A 21,662-nucleotide genomic window follows, 5' to 3' on the forward strand; every position below is an offset into this window, starting at 1 on the left:
GGAAGGATCTGATTATTTCAGTCTAATTTCAACTATTTCTTTTTTAAGACTGTCAACATTTACATCTGTACTCACATTGCAGATGTAGCCTATCATAACTTGCTTATTGCTACACTTTGGTTTCTTTTTGTTACAATGTCTTATTTTACAATGTGTGTATATATATATTGATAATGTAAGAAAAAGACTACATATATATTTTTCTTGTCTGATTAATTTTACTGTTCCTATTTTGTGAATGAAGTACATGCCTCGACACAATTAACGTAAAAAAATAAATAACAATAAATGTTTTTTTAAACCTCCCGTCTAATTTGGCTCTCATCGTATTTTAATTTAATTTAGTTTTAAGTGCATTTAGTTTTTTTATTAAGAGTGGGGTTTTTTTTCAATGATAAAAATCAATGCAGTGGAGCCAGAGATATCTTTTTTCTTTTTAATTAAACATTCTCTTCCTTGTATAAACCTACATTACCCACAATACAACTTCACCCCTGACAGTTTAGTCAGAAATACATGTTATGCTAGTAGCAGCAAATATAGCCTCAAAGTTGCTCACAGAGAGATGAGGCTCAGGCTGCAGAGGTCTGCTACAGACAGATTATTTTATATTTAAAATCTTTAGACCCAGTTGCTGACTCAAGTGACATCACTTGAGGCAATTTATTGGGTTGGCACATCTCCCTCTGGAGTCCTAAAGGAATGAATTGTTTTTGATTGTTATAGATAGATAGTATGAAACAAGTATGTAGTCTCCAGTGGTGGAATGTAACTAAGTACATTTACTCAAGTACTGAACTTAAGTACAATTTTGAGGTTCTTGTACTTAAGTATTTCCATTTAATGTAACTTTATACTTCTACTCCACTACATTTTGAGGCAAATGTTGTACTTTTCAAGCCACTACATTTAGCTGCCAGCTTTAGTTACTTTTCAGGTTAAGATTTAACATGAAAAACATGATCAATTTGGTGATTTTAAAGACATTTCTTTTAAATGAAACCTCACAACAGTATATTAAGTCATTAAAATGAGCCCTGTCTTTACAAAATTAAAACATAGCCTACATAAATGCCTCAATGCAGAGGTGCCTTGAACCTGCGTTCTTTTAATGGCCGGCAGGGGGCGACTCCACTGGTTGCATAATAGACAGTAAAGCAGCATATGCTTGAGGATGTTGCTACCTTGTGATAGACAAGTTGCTATATCCACTTATTTTATACAATCTTTGATGTTCATTGGGAAGTGGGAAGTTTTTTGCCAATGTGGTTTTAATCACTTCTGTAGAGAATGCATCAAATGACACAAATACTAACTATACAGCTGCACCTACACTGTCTATTACAGGAGAATGAAAAAAGGCCAGTTTTGCACAGTGTTTGGATCTATGCCAGTTACTCATTATCACCATCTACAAGTTCTAAATTCCTGGAGTGAACCTTGTTGCAAGCATGCAGACTGGACAAAAAGTTGTGTGTGCTGTCAGAGTAAGACAGCGATTTGAATAAGTACACACTACTTGTTTTTTGTCTAAAACAAGTGCATTGTGATAAGTTTAGTCACAAAACTAACACAGGCAAGCTGCTTCACGGCCACGGTATTTGAATACAGTGAACATTCTTTGTACTGAGCTTCAGGAACCCCCATGAACTTTGAACTATGTGACTAACACGCAGGCCCTTAACCTCTGTGGCAGCTCTGCTCTTTCTCTCAAATCCCTCAAGCTTCACTTTAACTTCCTCGACAAAAGCGTCCGACATGGCTGTTTGTGAATCATAATTTTGGCAAATGAGGACAGAACAGACCCCCGGTGCATCACATCTGTTCTGCAGATCTGTACAGCACACTGGCCAAGGTAATCACAGCATGCCTTGGCTTATACTATGTAATGTAAATGCCAAGTTTTTGTAAAATACTGCTGAATTACAAAAAAGTGAAAAAACTCAAATGTAATTAAAAAAAAAACATATCAGTGATGAATTTTTGCATCTTTTATCTTAGATCTGTTTTGCGCATGTGTGTTTATGAGGTGTGTGTCCATGCACACAGGGCAATGACCTCAGTGTCAGTTTTTGACAGAAAGTAAACGGTGACTTGTTAAAAAACCAAACAAGTGTTATCCCCACAAGGCCAAACTGGCTGCAGTTTCACTAAGGACCTTTGAATAGTTTATCTATTAACAGGTCAATCCACCATTAAACAGTGACTTTGGATGGTCTTATTTACATTGAATCTGAATGTCTGGCTCACAGCTGCTCACATCCCAGTCAAATCATAGCTGTCGTCATGAGCTGAGCCGTTCCCTTAATCATCATCCAAGGATTTGTCCCAAGACGTAATCATCTTCACAGTATGTTTCTGTTTAAAGACAGAATCATAGAATATGGATTCATCACATGCTAAATTTCCCCTTAAATGTATTTCTAATGAGGCTACGTTGTTGCTCAGGATTGTTCTGTGATTTTTTTGTTTCTCAGACAAACTCAGACAGACCAGTCTGGACAAATCCTTTCGGCTGAACATCCCTTGTTAGAAACGTAGGCTAAGGTGTGCCTTGACGCAACCAAAATCAGAGTGAAATGAAAAGGTGCTCAGACTTGACTCGAATGATTCAACCTTCGTACAAAGTGAGAGGCAGATGCATCATACTGAACACTGACTGGGTGGATATTGGGTAACATGGCTGGATGTTTAGTCCTGTTTTGGTGCCCCCCAGTCTACAGTAAGAATCATTTTTCAAATGCGTCTGCACACGCAGCTCAAGGATAAAGAGATTTATTCCCCAGAGCAAAGCAAAAACAAACGCCTTAAAGTTATTATAACCTCTGGAGGCCAAGTTTTCATGAATGGACAGGCAGATGTGATAACAAATAAAACCTGGATTTGAGCAAGATAAGGGCCAAGGTGATGTTCAGAAGTAAAAAATAATCAAGTCAAAGCAAGTTTTCTGGAGAGATAACAGCTTGGATGCAGAGAATATCCTGCTTGGCAAGCTGCACTTCAGGCATCACTGCTATTCAGTATAATACTAGCTTTAATTCAGCGACTGGACCTCAATACAGGCCTCTCACTGTTGTGGAAAATTATTCAAATGGAGCCAAAGGCGCAAAAAGATCTGCAGCAAATGCCTCACATGACGATACCCCTGCATGTGTTGCTATGGGAACAAGGGGGCATGTGATGCGAGTGACTGTGTTGTCCACAAGAAACAACCCCCTCCATACCACACACACGCATACCTCACTCTGTAAACTTTCCCTTACTGCTTCCTGAGTCTTATTGTTACTGGAGTTTTTCCAGTAGGTTTTTAAAAAATCCCAGTTAACGAGGAATCCCCATCTGTAAAATAAAAAGATAGGGGCACATTTAGCTGAGAGTCCTCAGAATCCACACAGTTTGTACACATTTAGGGCGTTGTATGCTTTCTCCATGATGAAGACTTTCTCTGAATGAGGGGTTGAGTGAGTCAAAGAAGATATCCTCTAAAGTGCATGGTTCATAGCAGTGAAGTGGCACAAATTACCACACACTATCTATGCTCTCAGTCTTATAAATATGCCTCAAAGTACACCTCATTACAACACATGGAACATGGCAAAAGCATAGCAGACTGTATATAAGTGATAAAATTGTATTTCTATGATTCTAATTTCTTGTACAAATCTACAGAAACCTGAAATAACAATTAATGCATTAAAAAAACATTTTTTTAAATTAATTTAATCTCCTCTGTCTTTTATTGTATTCTTAAGACAAATGTTCTCCGAGATGTAATGGAATCATTTTTTAGAGATCTGAAAGAAAAAACCCCAAAACTTTATATTATGGTAATGATATATTTAATTTAGGATCACAAGAAAACTTAACATGCGATGGTTATGATCGAAGAACTTAATTTTTTTTGTGAATATAATGGGTTTTTTTAAAAAAAGAGCCTATATATTGTTATCAACAAACAAAGTTGTTGTTTTTTTTTTTTTGTTTTTTTTTTTCAGATTATAACTGCAATAGCCAAATCTGTGAGTATACACATTTATTTGTTATTACAGGAAAATAAAAATGTTTGAATCCATGGCCGTTTCGGGCTTCTGTACAAATCATCATATTGCCGCATTTGGCAACTTTTATGTTGCTTTAAAAGCTGAGGCAGGTATTTTTTTTTTTCATTTAAAGAACTTAATTGAAAAAGGTTGCATATACAAACAATTGTATATAGAACAGCAGACATGTGCTCCAATATATATGTATAATGAGAAATAAGTAAATAATAAATAAATCATAGTCAATCAAGGTTATCATTAGTAGGCTAATGCCAGTAAACTTTAAAAAGTAGAGAATCTAAATAAAATGACAGGGGGGGCATAGTGTAAATACATTATTCTTCTTTGAAAAACCTCTCGTAAAAGCTGAGGCAGGTAAAACAGCCCATAATCCACGTTTCTACGTCAATTACCAAGGAAAAGGGTGATTTGGCACACGACTCACTGTCCTATGACAGCGTGAAAGAGGCGGGTCCAGTGATTGCAGCAAGTGTTTTTGGGTGCCCAGGAGGCAGATAAACCCTCCGTGGAAAGTTTGAGGACGCTCTTTGGACCTTCGGAGAGGAGGCTGAGTGCGGCTCTGTACGTACCGAACATCTGTGGATGTAACAGATAATCTGGAAGTTGCATTAGTGAAAAGCCACCGACAGCGGCCACCATGGATAGCGGATCCAATCAAACCATTCACCCGAGCTGCAGGAGCCAACCTCCTCTCGCTATCGACATCATCATCAGTAAGTAAACTGGCTTTGATACAGTAGATTATTCTGTTAAAGGACTTCTCCAAACATCTTTATTCTTAAAATGTTATGCAACAGATCAGATCTCATCCGCAAAAATCTCTCTGCAGTGAGGTGTGATCTCTGTGTACTTGCCTACTGAACTGTTAACAGTAGACTGTGTGGTAACAGTAGGGACTAAACTGGGAGTCTAGGTCATGGACTTTGTTGGGTCAGATTAGTCTGACATGTTTAAAACAAATACATACTCCTTCTTGTCATTAGTAATGCTCCATTGGATTCGAAAAAATTAAGAAATCTAGCCTGAACTCGACTTCTGGATTACTTCAAACATGTTATAGGCCTACTAAAAATATGGGTCCGGCCACACAAATTTGACTTCCACAAACATTTTGCAAATAAAATGCATGGGTAACGCTTTATAATAAGGTCCTTAATAACCATTAATTAACAAGTAATAAGGCATTGTTCTTGCTTAAGATCCGGTAGTTGCAAAAAGCATTGTTAACTTATAGTTAACTTATAATAGATGAGCAATAAAGTATATTTTAATATCAATAAGCAAACAAAGTAAGATTAATAAAGGCATGGCAAAGACATAATGGGTGGGTCATGGGTGTTTGTAATGCCATTATTAATACTTATATAAGCTTATAAACACACAATAATGTTAATAAGCATTATTACTTGTTAATTAATGGTTATTACAAGGACCTTAATATATAGTGTTCTTTTATCTTCTAGTTTTTATTGCTGCTTCTTTTTAATCAAAGGTTGCATGGAGGACTTTGTTGTTGTTCATCTTTCATTTTAAATATACATATAAAGCATTAAAACTTCTTCACCGTTTAATAACTAATATTAATAATAACTTGGATATCGGGAAAGACGTTTTCTCATTTTAAAATGTCCATAAATTAAAGAAGTAATCAAAAATATGATCAACTAATAATACCCAACCCCGTTGATCAGTCCCTGGACCCTGCTTTGGGAAGTGTAGGATGGTGGTTTCTCCTGTGCAGTATCTATAGTCCTCTTGTGATAGTAAAAGAGTAACCTCCACATTTTAAGAAACAGAGAGACTCCTTCCATACTCCTTCATATACTGCTGAAGAAAAAGTTTGGAAACATTATTTTGGTCAATTATTTCTCCCCTTATGATGAATATGATATAATTCCAATTGGTCTTGTATTTTATATCATTGGATTGCCTGATTTGTCAACTTTACAACAAGGATCATATTCATGCATTTGTGGAATAAGCAAAAAATGCCCCCCAAAAAAGTCCACTGCAATATTCTCATGTTGGTTTTCAGCAGCCAAATTAAAATAATTAATCTAATTTAAGATTCTGCCTCATTTTGGATTATCCAGTTTACTGCCCATAACACACTCAGAATCTATTTATTAAGTTATAGACATTTTTTTCTTATTCTTAAAAAAACGTTTTCAAATGTTTTCTTTAAACCAAAAAAATCATTATCTGCTTTTTGATTAAGACTAAATGAAGGTTAAATATCACGTATACATGTTTACTGTTGCATCACTTTTTCTGTGTATTGCACAAAGCACTTTCTTTAAAAAATTATAATTATTTTATTATTTATTTATTATTTAAAAATAATAATTGAGTTTTAAGACATGTATTCCATATTTAGATATACTCCTGATATGTTTCTGAATAGTATATTCTTATAATAAGAGCTCAATAAATTGGCATATATGAATATTACCTTATACGGTTTTATTATATAAGCATATATTGGCCAAAATAAAAAATGCAGAAACAAAATTAATTCTTTGATTTAGCTTTAGGTCATTTAAGAATAATGCCACTGTTTGATCGTCCCCCAGAGAGCTCTGTCATGTTCATTTCTCAACTGTTAAATGTCCCGATCAGTACATACAGTCAATTCTTTAAAACACACTTTTTAAGGTAAGTTTTTTGAAAATGTTTATTCCTATTATGTGTTTATGTAAAAAAAAAAAACAACAACAACAATGGTCTCAGCCTCAAAAATGCAGTTGGCGAAACATTAAGTCCCACAAGTACCATCTGGATCAGTTTTGTCAGTAAAAAAAGGCTCTTTGCTGCATAAATCTGAACATGTGTGGCTGCGCACATGTTTGCATATGAAATTTAAGAACAGAATAAAGGACAGAAATAGTAAATAAGCAGATGAAGGAAAATTAATAACATTTTTATCTGAATTTAGAAACAGTCCAAAAAAGTCTTTCAGTCTTTCAGACTATTAAAAAGTAACAAACTCAATAGAGCATAGTGACCACCTATAAAGACAGAAAACATCAAAAAGGAAATGTTTGTTTATGGAGTTGTATGTGTGTGTTTTTGTGTGCTGATTGCCATTAATGGCTTTGAATTCCAGAGAATAGATGAAGCAGATTTCCAAGGCACTCGCGTCAACATTGATAGGGGCAACATTGTGAAACAATTAACCCACACTTCGCTTTCAACATATCTGTCATTCACTCCTCTGCATGGAACATCTGCCATGTGCTAAAAATGCTTTTCTTGGAAATGCTACTGCTTCTTTCTCGCATTAGGTATAATCCCACCCACATCAACTGATCAATTACAGCTGCTCGCAAAAACATGTTCTGGTAAAAAAAAATTCCAACACTATTTCATGTTATACAACCAATAGCATTTTTTTTCAGTTCCAAGCTGAAAAATAAATGATTGTGCATTTTGATTATGCAAAGCTCATCAAGCTTGTTAAACATATGGCATGATGAAACCACTTCATGGTCCAAGGGATGATGGAATATTTTACCATTCCCTAGCTGATTTTGTCAACATGCAACAGTCTGCATTTCATTTCCGTGTGTTTCTGTTTTCACTTTCACATTGATTCAATTGAGTCATTATTGAGCTTTTTTCTGCATCTTAAAGAAACATCGTTCAGAGGGTCAACAGAACCTACACTCAGGTCTGGGATGGTATTTGGGTAATCCTCAAAATATCAAAATATGGCTTTTTTAAAAGTAATTTACTTAGCGTTTGGTTATTGCCAGTTGAGATTATTTTGTCAAACTTTTTTTCACTTTTTTTCACTTTAAATAAGCCTTTCATAACTTGCTCCATAGTATACTTTTGTCCATTGTAACACTCATGTGCTTTCTGTTTAGTGCTAATTAGAATAACTAACATGCTAAACTAAGATTGTGAAATGACAGCTATTATACCTACTAAACATTAGCCTGTTAGCATCATCATCGTGGGCTTGTTAGCATGCTGATATTAGCTTATAGTTCAAAACAGTGTTGTGCCCATTGAGCCATTAGCAGATCACTCACTGGTGTACTATAGGTCTGAAGAATCGAGTTTGGCATTTGGCTGTTTCCAACTTTTTTTTGCAGTTATGAGTGACATTGCTCACGCCAATGTCTTATTAGCAAAGCAAAGCCTAAGTTACCAGCTAACACACTAGCATAGATAGCTAGCTAGCTAACTGGGATGTAAATTGGGATTGGTCTTAAGAAAACCTGTACTGACTGGAAAAAAATTAAGTCTTTCATGTACAACCAAAATGCTCAACATTTTTGAGCAATCAAAATATGACCATTAACTTTCATTGACCGTAAATACACTAAAACTTCAAAGTTCTAAGACAAAAACAGGGATAACACCAAACCTATGGAGACACACCACTACTTGTCAATTACAGTGTAGCCGAGCCAGTTTACCATGCTTTAGTCTATTTTACTCTAAATTGGACCATAATTTGAAAAATTAACAATTTTGATTTGTGCTTGATTATGTGTGCAACTAACTTCTGTTGTGTGAGCAAATAAGCTGGGGGGATGGCGCAAATAGTTGCAAAACTGCCATTGACCGCAGCCAGGCGCAACACAGTTTGGACATTGTTATTTTCAAGATTAAACTCTTTATTGTTTATAATAAAAAGACATCATTTAATTCCAGTCACTCTTCTGACCTTTTGTTTTTACCGTGCGCCACCGCACATCATACACATTGCCCTTTTTTAGTAGCGGGCAGAACATTAATAAGAATAAAGAAGAAGAATAAAGGAAATAAGGTGTTTTTTTTGGCCCGTTACAGTGCTTCTGCATTAGCTTCACTTTTTGGACCCAGAGACTATGTCTGCTTCCTTTATACACTTAAAAGTGGACATTTTCTTGCACTAAATACTTCAGCCTGCAACATTTCAAGGCCAATATAAACAACAACTACCTTCATAAAGATCATATCAGTGAGTTTCCCGGACAATGATTTGTAGACCCAGACCCTAATTTAAAGACATCTAATTGGTTGTAATTTCCCTTTTTTCCAGAATTGGACATTTTTGGCATCATCCTGTACTCTGTGCTGACCTTCATGGCCACAGTGTCCATGCTGCTCTACATAGAGGAGTGTATCTACATCTACAAGAAAGTGCCTTCCAATAAGAAGAGTGTGATCATCTGGGTGAATGGGGCAGCACCGGTAAGAATAACACTGTGAAAAACTGTGGATAATGTTGGAGAAATATACTGCAATTCATTTCACATGGTGTTTGCGTTTTTCCAGGTCATTGGCACCATGTCTTGTTTGGGGATGTGGATCCCCAGAGCCACCATGTTTACTGATATGACCTCTGCCTGGTGGGTTTCTCTTTTCCTGCTTCTCTTTTACTCACCTTCCATCTCTCACTGTGCTCTATGTGTTCTTTAGCCACAGAGCCCCACAGTTAAAAAATCACAGATGGTAAACTTGATCTTCACTTCACAGACAGTTAAAAAGAAAACAATTATACTCTTGCGCAATGTTTTTCATTTTATATCCCCTGAATGTGCTACTTTCCTTACGTCATACTTTTTCTTTCATTGTTCCTGCATCCTTCTTCTTAATTTCTTATTTCCATTAACCCGTCTCTCCTCCACTTATCTCTCTAGTTACTTTGCCATTGTGGTGTTCAAGTTCCTGATCCTGATGCTGGAGGAGCTGGGTGGTGACGAGGCGTTCCTGAAGCGAGCAGGGAAACATAAACTTAGGATCAGCACAGGGCCGTGCTGCTGCTGCTGCCCCTGTCTGCCACATGTGGCCATCACACGGTAAACACTCATATACAGTCTGTGGTTGTCATAATCAATACACTTTGTGTGCTTTTTCCTGCCTTGGGAGCAGAAATAACGCTGATTATTTCTAACTAGGGATTAAGATTAAGACTGAGATTTCATTCATTAGTCCCACAACAGGGAAATTTCAAGTGTTACAGCAGCAAAGTGGATAGCAAAAAACAATAAATAGTAAATGGCAGAATAAACTAGAAATATAAGCAAATAAACAATCAAAAATATCAGAAAGTATTAACAATTTACAAGAAACAAGTAGAAATATAAAAAGTATTAACAATTAAAACAAAACAAATAAAAAAACTTTAGTAACATTAAATACATGTAAATGGAGTCTGGATATGGATCATTGCACATAGAGTATTGCATGTATAAGTTAAATGATTACATTAGATGCAACCATACCCACTCGGATATTGACTCAAAAAGCTGGATTGGGTATCAGTGACAATGCCACCAATACATTTAATTAACTGTTTTATTAATGTTAATTCTTATTTTGATAATCATGTATTTGTAAAATTGCCTCACTTCCACAGTGAGGCATATAATAAAAACTGGTATTGGATCAGTACTCTGTATCAGCAGATACCCAGAGTTTAGTTATCGGCATCAATATCGAGACTGAAAAAGGCAGATCTGTGCATTCCTGCTTTCCAACAGCAGAAGCACATTTTTAGTTTGATAATAGCTTTGTGGATATGTGGATATAGAAATCTGATCCTATTATCTTTGGAAGGAGATGCTTAAGTTCACAGTCACACATGTGCAAAATCAATATTGTCGAATATTCCATCTTGGGTGAATTTCACGAGGGAAGTCAATCAAACATGACTGTAGAAGTGCAAAGTGCATTTCTGTTTAAGTACAGCTGATATATAGTATATATAAGTATACAGTATTTACACTTTGTATATATACCGTCACAATTGTCAGTGTCATTCACTGCATGTTACACTGCTCTGTTCTGAAAGTGGAAATCAGGAAATCAGTTGGCATTGATCAGAAAATATTTAGATTAAACATTTTACCTTTTTACTGAGGAAAAATACCAAAAATGTTGCCAGACAATGAGGTAGTTTATAAATGATAACAAAAAGAAAGCAAGTTTACATTTAACAAGATTTATTTTATGGTAAAATAAATCTTTGGGAAAACCAACAAACATCAACATGACAACATTACTTTAAAAGACAGTGTTCATTATGTATTAAAATCTAAATAAACGCAGTATGATTGTTTTAGTATCAAAGTAGACATTTCGTCCAGCATCATCTTGCTTCATGGCCGTCATTATATTGTTTTTCTGCAACCACTGCATGAGCACAACGGATTATGAGCCTGTGGCAGCTAACTAGCTTTATTATTAAGGGGTAATCATCATTTTTAGTTCATGAGTTTTTTAGTACTTACTTTAGTTTTTTTATGTAACAAAGTTGTTAGTTTACTCTGAACTGAAAACACACTGTGAGCGGGTCAAAATCCAGAAAAAAAGACAGAAACACACAGTAAACTTGGTAGTGACTGGTCAATCATAAGGTAGCCCCGCCCTAAAGCACATCCTGCTTTAGGACCATAATTTGACTTCACTTTTCAGGCGTGGATGTTGTGGCTTGCTCAGGGTGCATGTTAATACTAGGACTGAACAGAACCAGAGATGTACCTATTGCAAAACTGATTTCATTAAATTAGTGAACTTGTCTCCACAGGAGTTATGTCTCTGTTAGTTTGATCCTCAGGTGTTATTTCAAGAATGTAATTTGAGGAAAACTTTTTTCCACAAGTGCTGCGATTCTGCAATAGAAAACCACTTGTCTGTATGCAGATATGTAGTCTCTTCTCACATGAACATTCAAATCATCACCATGTTTGAAATCTATTCGACCTTTTACGAGTAAACGAATTACGTATTGAACTTACAATCTTTTCAACATGTGTCAAAAATAGAGGTCCAAATAGGAAACTACTTCTCATGTGGACATTCCATTCATCTTTACGTTTAAAATCTTTTCGACATGTTTTACAAGTAAACGGCTTCTCGTCTGTGTAGATTCTCCTGTGCCTTATTAGTGCCGACATTTCGCTGAATCTATAGTCGCAGGTCTTGCAAATGTGCGGCTTCTCACCAGTATGGACTCTTCTCATGTGGAGACGAAAAATCTTTTCCACGTGTATTATAAGTATACGGCTTCTCGCCTGTGTGGATTCTCATGTGTCTTTGAAGTTGTGAATTGAACCTACAATCTCTTCCACATGTGTCACATTTGAAAGACTTTTTACCTATCACAGAGACTCTCTGACAGGTCGGGGTTCTCTATATTGTTACAGTGACTTCTGTTCTTGGGATGTCTCTTGTTTGTTTCTAGCACATTGAAAATCCAAGCGCTTGTGGTTGTGTTGTTAAGTTCCGCTCGGTGTCACAATATATAATGTTCCGACAGTGGAAGTGCGGGAGCTTTTCGTTACACTTTCAACTTACTACTAGCGTGTTTAACATTAGGTGCCATTTTTAATTAACTACTTGTGTTAACTATCAGCCATTTTTTGTTACTTAAAAAAATATTTTTGAAGGTCATAAGAAGTATTCACAATGCATTCTAAAGGTTAGATAACTAAATTAATGGAAGTAGGCTACTATTTGATATTCCTGATTCCTACTGTATAAAAGGCCCTGTTTTTCAATGCAGAGAATTTGGTTTTAAAGGGGGTCTATTTTGCTTTAACTTATTTTTTGTCATATCTATAATATTGCAATGTCAGATATTCACATTTAACAAGGCCAAGGTTTCAAATATGAAGTAAAAACATCTTAACATCCTAATGGATTCAAACTTAAACCATGGCACTTACTCATGTGTTGTCTTTTGACTTCTACACAATCTATTCTTGTGTAGTATAAACTCTAAAAATGTACGTCGCTTTGGATAAAAGCGTCTGCTAAATGACACTGTAGAATTGTAAATGTATCTAAAAGTAATCCCTGTGAGCAAAACTTGTTTCGCTAAAATGTCTAATTATTCATTTAATTGTCTGTATTTAAAAGCTGCAGTGAACAGAGATCACTCACACAGGGTTTAAAGGGAGAAAACTATTCTCTCTGAGAGTGTTATGATCCCATGTTCTCCCTATTTGATAAGTTGTTGTTTCGAAGGAAAATTCCAATTGATTTCCACCAGGTGTACTTCCCATCAATGTGAAATGACTCACAATCATTGCAGTAGTCTTTTGAGTTTCTGTGGTAGACAGTATGGCTGCAGTTAAAGTGTGCCTCACACGTTTCCAGTAAACGGACCAGGATGTGCAGATGAGTTCATGATGATGAGATCAGCTGGCAGGTAGCCATAAGGCCCACTTGGGATGGCTACTTTCCGGTTATTTTTAAATCTGTAGAGACTTCTCATTTCTTTGAATATCCATGACAGTCACATTTATGACAAATGCTGTACTGCAGGTGGAAATAAACCAAAACTATCCCTTAATATGAGCAATCCGGTGGTGATTGAAACATCATGCGGTGCAAATCAATAACAGACCCTGGCGTCCCTTAAGATGGTTACAACCATGTGTTGTTTGAGGGGTCTTACTGGTGCACTTTGAAGTCATTTTATCCTCTTTGAAGATTACGTAACCTCAGAGATCCTCTGTGCAAACAGTGTTTGTAGGTATGCAGGTTGAACACACTCCTGATCATTCAACTCTTTTAAAGTGGGGCCCCGTCTCTACATCACAGCGTCACCACTGATCGATCCATCAGGAATAAAGTCTGCAGCCCAACACTCTTTTTTTTCAAAATTTGATGTGTCTGTAGCAAAGTTATAATAGATTTTTTCCTTAGTTTGAGTTTTAATTTAGTTGTCAATTTTTGTTTTCAAATTCAGTTCGTTTTAATTTGTTTTTAGAGTGTGTTTGCTAGTTTTAATTAGTTTTTATTTTTTGGAAAATGCTTAGTTTTAGTTTCGTTTTTATTAGTTTTAGTGTTAGTTTTAGTTTTTTTGGAATGGGGTATTTGTTGGGTGCGAGATTCAATAAGGTTACAATAAATGTTGCCTTTATTTTCTTTGTCTTATCCATCTTAGCCCAATAAGTTTACTAAGTCATAAAACCAAATAGATGAATAGGTTTCATATCAACCAAAAGGTTTACGTATGAAAAAAAATTGACAAAGACGAAAACTAAGGACATTTTCACTATCATTTTAGTTAGTTTTGTAACCACAAGATACAGTTTCAGTTAGTTACCGTTTTTTAAAAAAACTCTTGTTTTTATTTTTATTTCAGTTAACGAAAATGTTTTTTCAATTCTAGTTTTCGTTATTTCGTTTGTTTTCGTTAACTATAATAACGTTGTTCTGTAGCAGGTACAGGTCTACTTTGGCTATGTGCAATTCTGAGCAAAATGATCAGCATGCTGGTGTCACACAACAACAAACCAACTTTCTCTTTTCCAACAGTATGCACTGCCTAACTTGCGTTCAGGAAACACCTTTTCCGTAAACCCTCCTGCTATACACAAAGATGATGATGATGATTCTGGATAATCAACCGTTTTCCTTAATGCACTGCCCGGTTTCCCCTCAACAGCACCACAAAGGGACTGTTAATATTGTTGTTGCACATTCAAACATGAACATACCCAAAGCCAATAAAGATGTTCCCACGGCCTCCCTTAGTTGTTCAAAACATCCTGCCGTAACAATCCAGGATGGTTCAGGGCAAGGGCGAGTTTTTAATATGCGTTTCAGGACTAAAACCATAATCTGTCACTTTTGACCAGTCTGAAATAGTTTCCTCTGTTCCAACTCCAGGCGCTCTCTCTTCCTGCTCAAGCTTGGCTCGTTCCAGTTTGCTCTCCTGAAGATTGTCTTCACCATCCTTTCCATTGTTCTCTATACCAACGGAACGTTTGACCTTTCAGATGTGAGTAACTAACATGGAAATGCTTGATTGCTATTGTGTCCTTAATTGTTGTTTGTACTATTTGTTTTCCAAGCTTTTTTGCAGTGAAATGATGAGTCATACAGTCATGTTGTTTGCTTGTTATTACTGAACCCATTACCACTAGTTCTGGACAAGCAATACTTTTATATTGTGTGTAGAAGAATGACAGCCATTCTGTTGCCTCAATACCTACTTTATTATATGGGCAAAAAGCAAAGATGTAAACATCATTAACATAAAACTGCAAGATGTTTTGTAGTTTTAGTGCACCATTCTCTTCGTGCTACATTTTTAGCAACAATAAAAAAATATAAGAAAACCTCCACATTTCACCCTCCAAGTCATGCAGCATTATGTAGATTTCTGTATCTAACAGCGGCTCAATATTTATATGAGAATATAAATAACAGAAGTTAGTAGTAGTGAGCACCAGGACTTCATGATCGTCTGGGATTCGTTTGCCTTTCTTTTTCCTGTAAGTCGCTTTGGATAAAAGCGTCTGCTAAATGTTAATGTAAATGCATTTAACCATCACAACACTTTAGTTACTCATAACTTAAACATGTGTTTTGTGCACCTATTATAAAGTGTTTCCTATTTTGCCAAAGAAAATAGGGAAATTCCAATAGAAGTCGTAGAGAAAACTACAGTCACAATACACCCATTTTACTATATGACATACCATGTGGTGGAAATGATGTATCGCCTTGCAGAGAAGTCAACAAATAATTGATGATATAACAACCAGAATAATAGAGTATAACACTGGAATGTATTCTGTGAATCTGAGCAAGAACTTCAGATACAGTCACATATTTGTAGTTAAATATAAAAGAGCATTGAGCACAGTCACCTGCTTTGAGCTGATAAATTTAATGAGAATAGATACATTTCATGAGAACAGATAGTTCCCTCATCATCAAGTTTCTCACACACAAATGAAACCAACCAAGGGCACTAGTTTATTTTAGGTCAGATGAAAACTTGCATAAAGGAGAGTAGAATACTATTTCAGCAGCAGGATAATGTGTGACTCTATACAGTATATGTGGTTATGGTGCATTTTGCTCTTAAATTTGTCATGTCATGTTATTTGTCAATGTCCACAACCATCACCTCCATTCAGGTAGTATTTTGCTTGCAAAAACATTAAGTGGATAAGTGCTGGTCGCTTGTTACCGTTAATGTCTGAGCTAACGTTAGCTTGTGTTGCCGCTGGAGGGAAGCTGAAAAAGAAGAAAGGCGCTGGAAACAAACATAAATGTCACACTCTTTGGATAATCTTGGTAAAACATGGAACATAGAAATCAGTCCATATATAAGCTGTTATAGGCAACCAAGAAAAATGGGGAAGGTCTCAGTTTTTTAATTCACGTGACAATCTGTGTACACATTACCAATACAAAGAGACTAATACATGGTGGCCCATAAAGTTGGAATAAAATATTTTTTACCTCTTTCCATGAAATGCTTGTGACAATGGGATTTATTCTTGACAGAGTGTATATCTTCTCACAGCTTTATTAATCAATCTCTTCCAAACATATCACAATGAAAATGAAAGCACAATTAACAGAGGATTGTGTCTGAAAACAAAATTATTACAACTTAATGGGCGACCGTGTACACGTAAATCGATTCACATAGTACATTTTAAAACAGAAATTAGAATAAATATACTTCGTTTAAAGATGACAACGAATGAAAAAAGTCAAACATTAGCTGCTTCATCCATTTTATAGACTCTTTTTAAGAACAATAACAATGTCATGTTATTGATTTAAAAAATATGGAGGGATAAAGGGTAATTCATTAATAAAAAAACAACTATAATGTCTTTCATACCTTCTTTTTTTTAAACACTGTCTCATGAGTCCCTGTTGTTTTTTTCTTGCTCTCTCATAATTCCTCTTTGTTGCCTTTTCTAACTTTCTAACTCTACTGTGTGTTTCAGTTGAGCATCACAGGAGCCACTATATGGATTAACCCGTTTGTGGGCATCTTGACAATCATAGCCCTGTGGCCCGTAGCCATCATGTTCATGCACCTGAAGGGTGCCCTGCGGACTCTCAAGATCATCCCCAAGTACGCCATGTACCAGGTAAGGCACAAGATGCTGTAAATGCATATATGCACACTTCTATGCACACAAACAGCTGTTTAAACACCTCATGGTGGACAATAACTAGCTCTACTCGTATATATGGCTGGATGTAATTACACTTTCCGAATAACATGTCAGGTTATAGGGCTGCCATACGTGGTTTTACAGGATTTTTCCAGAATTCTGTTTGTTTGGCTAAACAGAGGACATTTGTGTGTGTTTGTAGTTGGTGCTGGTCCTAAGCCAGCTGCAAACAGCTATCATCAACATCTTGGCTTTAAATGGAACCATCGCCTGCGCACCGCCGTTCTCCGCCCCAGCTAGAGGATATAGTGAGTCAACATCCATCCATACAATCTGTCCATTCAACCATGTGTTTATCTGTTCCATCAACAATGAGTGGATCCATCCCTTTATTCGTTTAGTCACAACATGTCTCCAAGTCTCCTGTAACTCACAGCTGATTTGTTTCGCTATTGTTTTTTCCTCACCTCTGTGTCTCAATAGTGATGAGTCAGCAGCTTCTGATCCTGGAGATGTTCATCATCACGCTGGTAACACGTCTGCTGTACCGCCGACAGTATGATCCTTTACCTGAAGAGGACGAAGACATCAATGAAAACACCAAGATGGTTGCAATCCCTGTGTCTGCATGAGAACTGTGTGTGTGTGTGTGTGTGAGAGAGAGAAAGAGAGAGAGAGAATGTGTGTGTGTGTGTGTGTGTGTGTGTGAGAGAGAGAGAGAGAGAGTGTGTGAAAGTTTGTGAGAGTGTGTGTGAGATATACATAGAGAGAGTATGTGTTTGTGTATAATTTTTATAATTTTTATTTCCTGTATGAAAAGATTATATAAGTCTATATGAATTAATGTAATAAAACCCAGATTCCAAAACACTGTGAAAAATGTAATAAAAACTGAAACACAGTGTGTAAATTTAAAATTCTTGTGGAGGTTCATTTAGGGTCACAGAGGTGCAAACTGTCCAAAACTATTCACTTTTATATTTTACAGGTCCATTTTTTCTTTGTAATTTCCAAAGAAGTGTGTTGGGAAATAAACTAGTAGTTATTACAGGGAAAATGGAAAAAGCTGTGAAGAATGTCTTTCAAGGAACTGCTCACAACTGCTAAAAATTGTTTTGTTCTTAATTTATTTGTACAAATTTCATTTTCCATGTATGTTGAATTGTATGTCTGCTGGTAGACAAATTTGACATTTTTCAGTCTCCAATCAGCTGAAGTACCAAAATTGTAGTTCTATGAATTCAAACTAACATGCAGTTACTTCACAACAAGTAAAAGTCCTGCAAAATTAAGTAAAACTACAAAAGTATCAGCACCAAAATGTACTTAAAGTATCAGAAGTAAAAGTCCTCGTTATGGAGAATGGCCTCAGATTGTTATACAAATTCTAAATATATTATTTTATTATATGCATCCAGCATTTATGTAAGCAGCGTTTTGGGGGGTCTCATTTTAACTACTTAACATACTATTTTTTTTAAATGTCCAATCAATTTAAATTGATCATGTTTCATGTTAAATCTTGACCTGAAAAAAAGTTAATAGTAACTCGAGCTGGCAGCTAAATGTAGTGGAGTAAAAAGTACAATATTTGCCTAAAAATGTAGTGAAGTAGAAGTAAGTAAGTAGAAGCAAAATTGTAAGTAAAGTACTTGAGTAAAATAGTTAGTTACATTCCACCACTGATAACATGTCAGCTAAATTCTTGGAAATTACAACAAAAAATGGCACCTCTAATATAAAGTGGCACCAATAACTTATACCCACTGTCTTTTTGACAGCTCCCAGGTGTACTCACATATCAAATGATTGTCATAACAGGAAAGTACAGGACAGTAAAACCTTAGTTACAAAGAAACAATGACGCACGAATTGAAGTGAAATGAGTTTGTGAGAGGCGTTGTCTCTCAGTTGTTGTTCTGACCATTGGATGTAATGTTTCATATGTTTTTACTATCTGCCAATTAAATCCCGCACAAGGCTGTGATTCGATACTATCTGTTCGTCAAGTGTTTTCTTTAAAGATTTTCTACAACAACAGTATTTCATAAATGATGACAAACTGTAATTTGCGGTCTGGGTTACAACTACTGGACCTTTACTGTCACTATTATCATGTACAATAAAAGCATTTTAAACATCCTCTCTATGTGTGCGGTGTCATATCTTACAGTATTTTTCAGTTTTTTTTAATCTTGTACCGCTAGGTGGCAGTAGAAACCCAAATGTGGTAGATACCAAACAGCTGCAGTGAATCTTTTTTTTATTTTTTTTATTTTTTTAATTTAAACATATACAGCAGTAGTACAGTAACAGGAGTAGCAGGGTAAACATTACATTAATACAATTTAAGAGACATCTAAATAATACAAAAATAAAGATAAATACATAACTAGAAAATGAAAACAACAATAGTAGTGAAATAATAATAATAAAAGAAAAAAAATACATATACAAGTAAAGATTGCCAGGGGTCACAAGCGAAGAAAAATTAAATTGAATCAAAAATACTCCTGTGAGGGATTGGAGTTTAATTATCATCACCTGCTGGTGTCATAACTGTGACAGGTAGATGACATTGTAATGGCCTTCCCACAGTCCAAAAGGAAATTTAGTAGCGTACAAGTACATCACGTATTTCATATTTTACACGCATATCTATTGACTGTGTATAAAAAAGTACTGCTGCATGTATTAGAATAGCTGGCTGCAGATAAACAAGGTAAACGAAACTGATTGACACGCCCCCGTCCAATTGGTTTGTTGTTGTTGTTTCTCACTTCCTAGTTTTAAGCCAATCAGCAGAGTGCATCAACAGGCCTGGGCCAAGTGCGGTTGAGACGAGACAGTCGAATGTACGTGAAGCCAGGACATACAGGCCGGAAGTCAGAACTTCAAAATAAAATGTTTTGCAGCTGTACAGAAAATCCAAGATTTATGTATTTATATGTGTATATGTATATAAAATCCAGTCTTTAAAGAACGACCTCCGAGTTAATATGTTCTAGGTCAAAATAGTCATCATCATCATCAGTTAAACTGCCTTGACTTTAAACACATTAGCGCTGCATTCACTCATTTAATGAAGGGTCAAAGGTTTATCACTTTAATAGGCCATTGGCAAATATAAGAATCAGCAGTTATAAATGTCAGTAAGTCATTAATAAAAGGTTCTTATAATAATCCATGAAGTCTGCAGTTGTAAATGTTAATAAATTACTCTGCCGCTCTTTTTTAAGAAGGTCCAGTGATGAATCTGGGCAGTCTTTTCATGATTATAGACAAGGCTAAAAGACAAGTGTATGATATATTGTTTTATTATATTCATTCATTACCATTAACCGCTTACTCGCATTCGGGTTGTTTTATTATAGTGTTTTCTAATTACCCCCACTATTTCAGGATCAGAATCCAGGTTATCTACCTAGTAGGTTTCCACATAGAATTAATTTGCTTCTGTGTTTTAGTGCATGGACAAAAACAATTTACAATAAAAATATTTAAATATACTATTCAAAAATATGCACAATGGAACTGTTTACAAGGAACAACCTAAGTAGGAATGTGCAAAAAATTGTTCTAGAAACCCAAAAGTTTGCATTAATGTAATACATAAAGATAGATGTGAAGATGTTAATGTAACATGTAGTGTCTACTGGCAACAGCACAGGGTCCTGGAGGAGCAGGCTACGAGTGCTAGAGAGATGGTAGATTTAAAAATGTTTACAAAAATGTATACAACTATACAATTTTAGTTGGTATCACTATTTACTATTTACACACGCACATTTTGTTTAGTTTTTTCATAACTTTCTACAATATATGTGTTTTATATTCTAGTTTGCTTTTTATCATAGTGTTTTAACATCAGTATGCACTTTTTGGCGATTGGTGAAGAAAATATATGAAAAGCAATAGCAAGAGACATTTTTCAAAACAAAGGTTTTATTATAGATAGATTATAACTGATCCACAACTCAAGTTATAAATTGTTTACTACTATTAATAAGGTAATTTACAATCATTTAATGGCGCCTCCTTAAAAATTGCTTCCAAAATTGTAATGGTACATCTACTCAATATGATATGAGTGACATGAGCGTGTCATAAACATGACATGGGATGTGTCATGAACATTAATGACACTTTGAGTCAAAATAAGTCTAAATAAATTGTGACTTAGGTAATTTTTTGAACATGCCTTTGTGACTTAAGCAAGATATGGTAACACTTTATTTTGAAGGTGTCTACATAAGAGTGACATGAGCGTGTCATAAACATGACATGGGATGTGTCATGAACATTAATGACACTTTGAAGTAACATTAATGCTCATGATACTTGTCATGTCATGTTTCTGACAGGCTTGTGTGACTCTTATGTAGACACCTTCAAAAAAAAGTGTTACCATATCTTGCTTAAATCACAAAGGCATGTTCAAAAATTGCCTAAGTCATTTATTTCTCTTAAGTTACATCATTTACACACAGTGTTATTACTATGCCAATAGCCATCCTTTGTTACATCCTTTTTGAGTGAAATTATCAAAAAATGTCATATGTTACACTTTTGGTGAAGTTTTTTGTGTTTACTGCAAAACTTGAAAAAAAAAATGAGTTAGGCTTTATTAGGCTTTGTTATTTTAACAGGGTGACGATATTCGGTAGCATGTTGTTTTATTTTGAAAATAAATTTTCACCGGAAAAGAAATATGTGATTC

General features: G+C 35.5%; 1 protein-coding gene across 1 annotated transcript; it reads left to right on the forward strand.

Moving 5' to 3' along the window:
- The first annotated feature begins 4,548 nt into the window (after positions 1–4,548).
- Positions 4,549–19,084, forward strand: slc51a (solute carrier family 51 subunit alpha). The gene is made up of 8 exons (XM_059327310.1): positions 4,549–4,774; positions 9,097–9,248; positions 9,333–9,406; positions 9,698–9,856; positions 14,682–14,793; positions 16,769–16,915; positions 17,145–17,250; positions 17,426–19,084. The coding sequence occupies exons 1-8, from the start codon at positions 4,699–4,701 to the stop codon at positions 17,572–17,574; spliced, it is 975 nt and encodes a 324-aa protein (XP_059183293.1). The 5' UTR covers positions 4,549–4,698; the 3' UTR covers positions 17,575–19,084.
- Positions 19,085–21,662: the final 2,578 nt, after the last annotated feature.

Source organism: Centropristis striata, chromosome 23, assembly GCF_030273125.1.
Source record: "Centropristis striata isolate RG_2023a ecotype Rhode Island chromosome 23, C.striata_1.0, whole genome shotgun sequence".
NCBI classification, from domain to species: domain Eukaryota; kingdom Metazoa; phylum Chordata; class Actinopteri; order Perciformes; family Serranidae; genus Centropristis; species Centropristis striata.

What these genes read in the sequence shown, in the direction of transcription:
- slc51a (XM_059327310.1), top strand. Translation starts at nt 4,699, where the DNA reads ATGGATAGCGGATCCAATCAAACCATTCACCCGAGCTGCAGGAGCCAA. An exon ending in CCACATGTGGCCATCACACG is followed by an intron (nt 9,857 to 14,681) that starts GTAAACACTCAT and finishes TTCCAACTCCAG; the next exon opens with GCGCTCTCTCTTCCTGCTCA. An exon ending in CGCCCCAGCTAGAGGATATA is followed by an intron (nt 17,251 to 17,425) that starts GTGAGTCAACAT and finishes GTGTCTCAATAG; the next exon opens with TGATGAGTCAGCAGCTTCTG.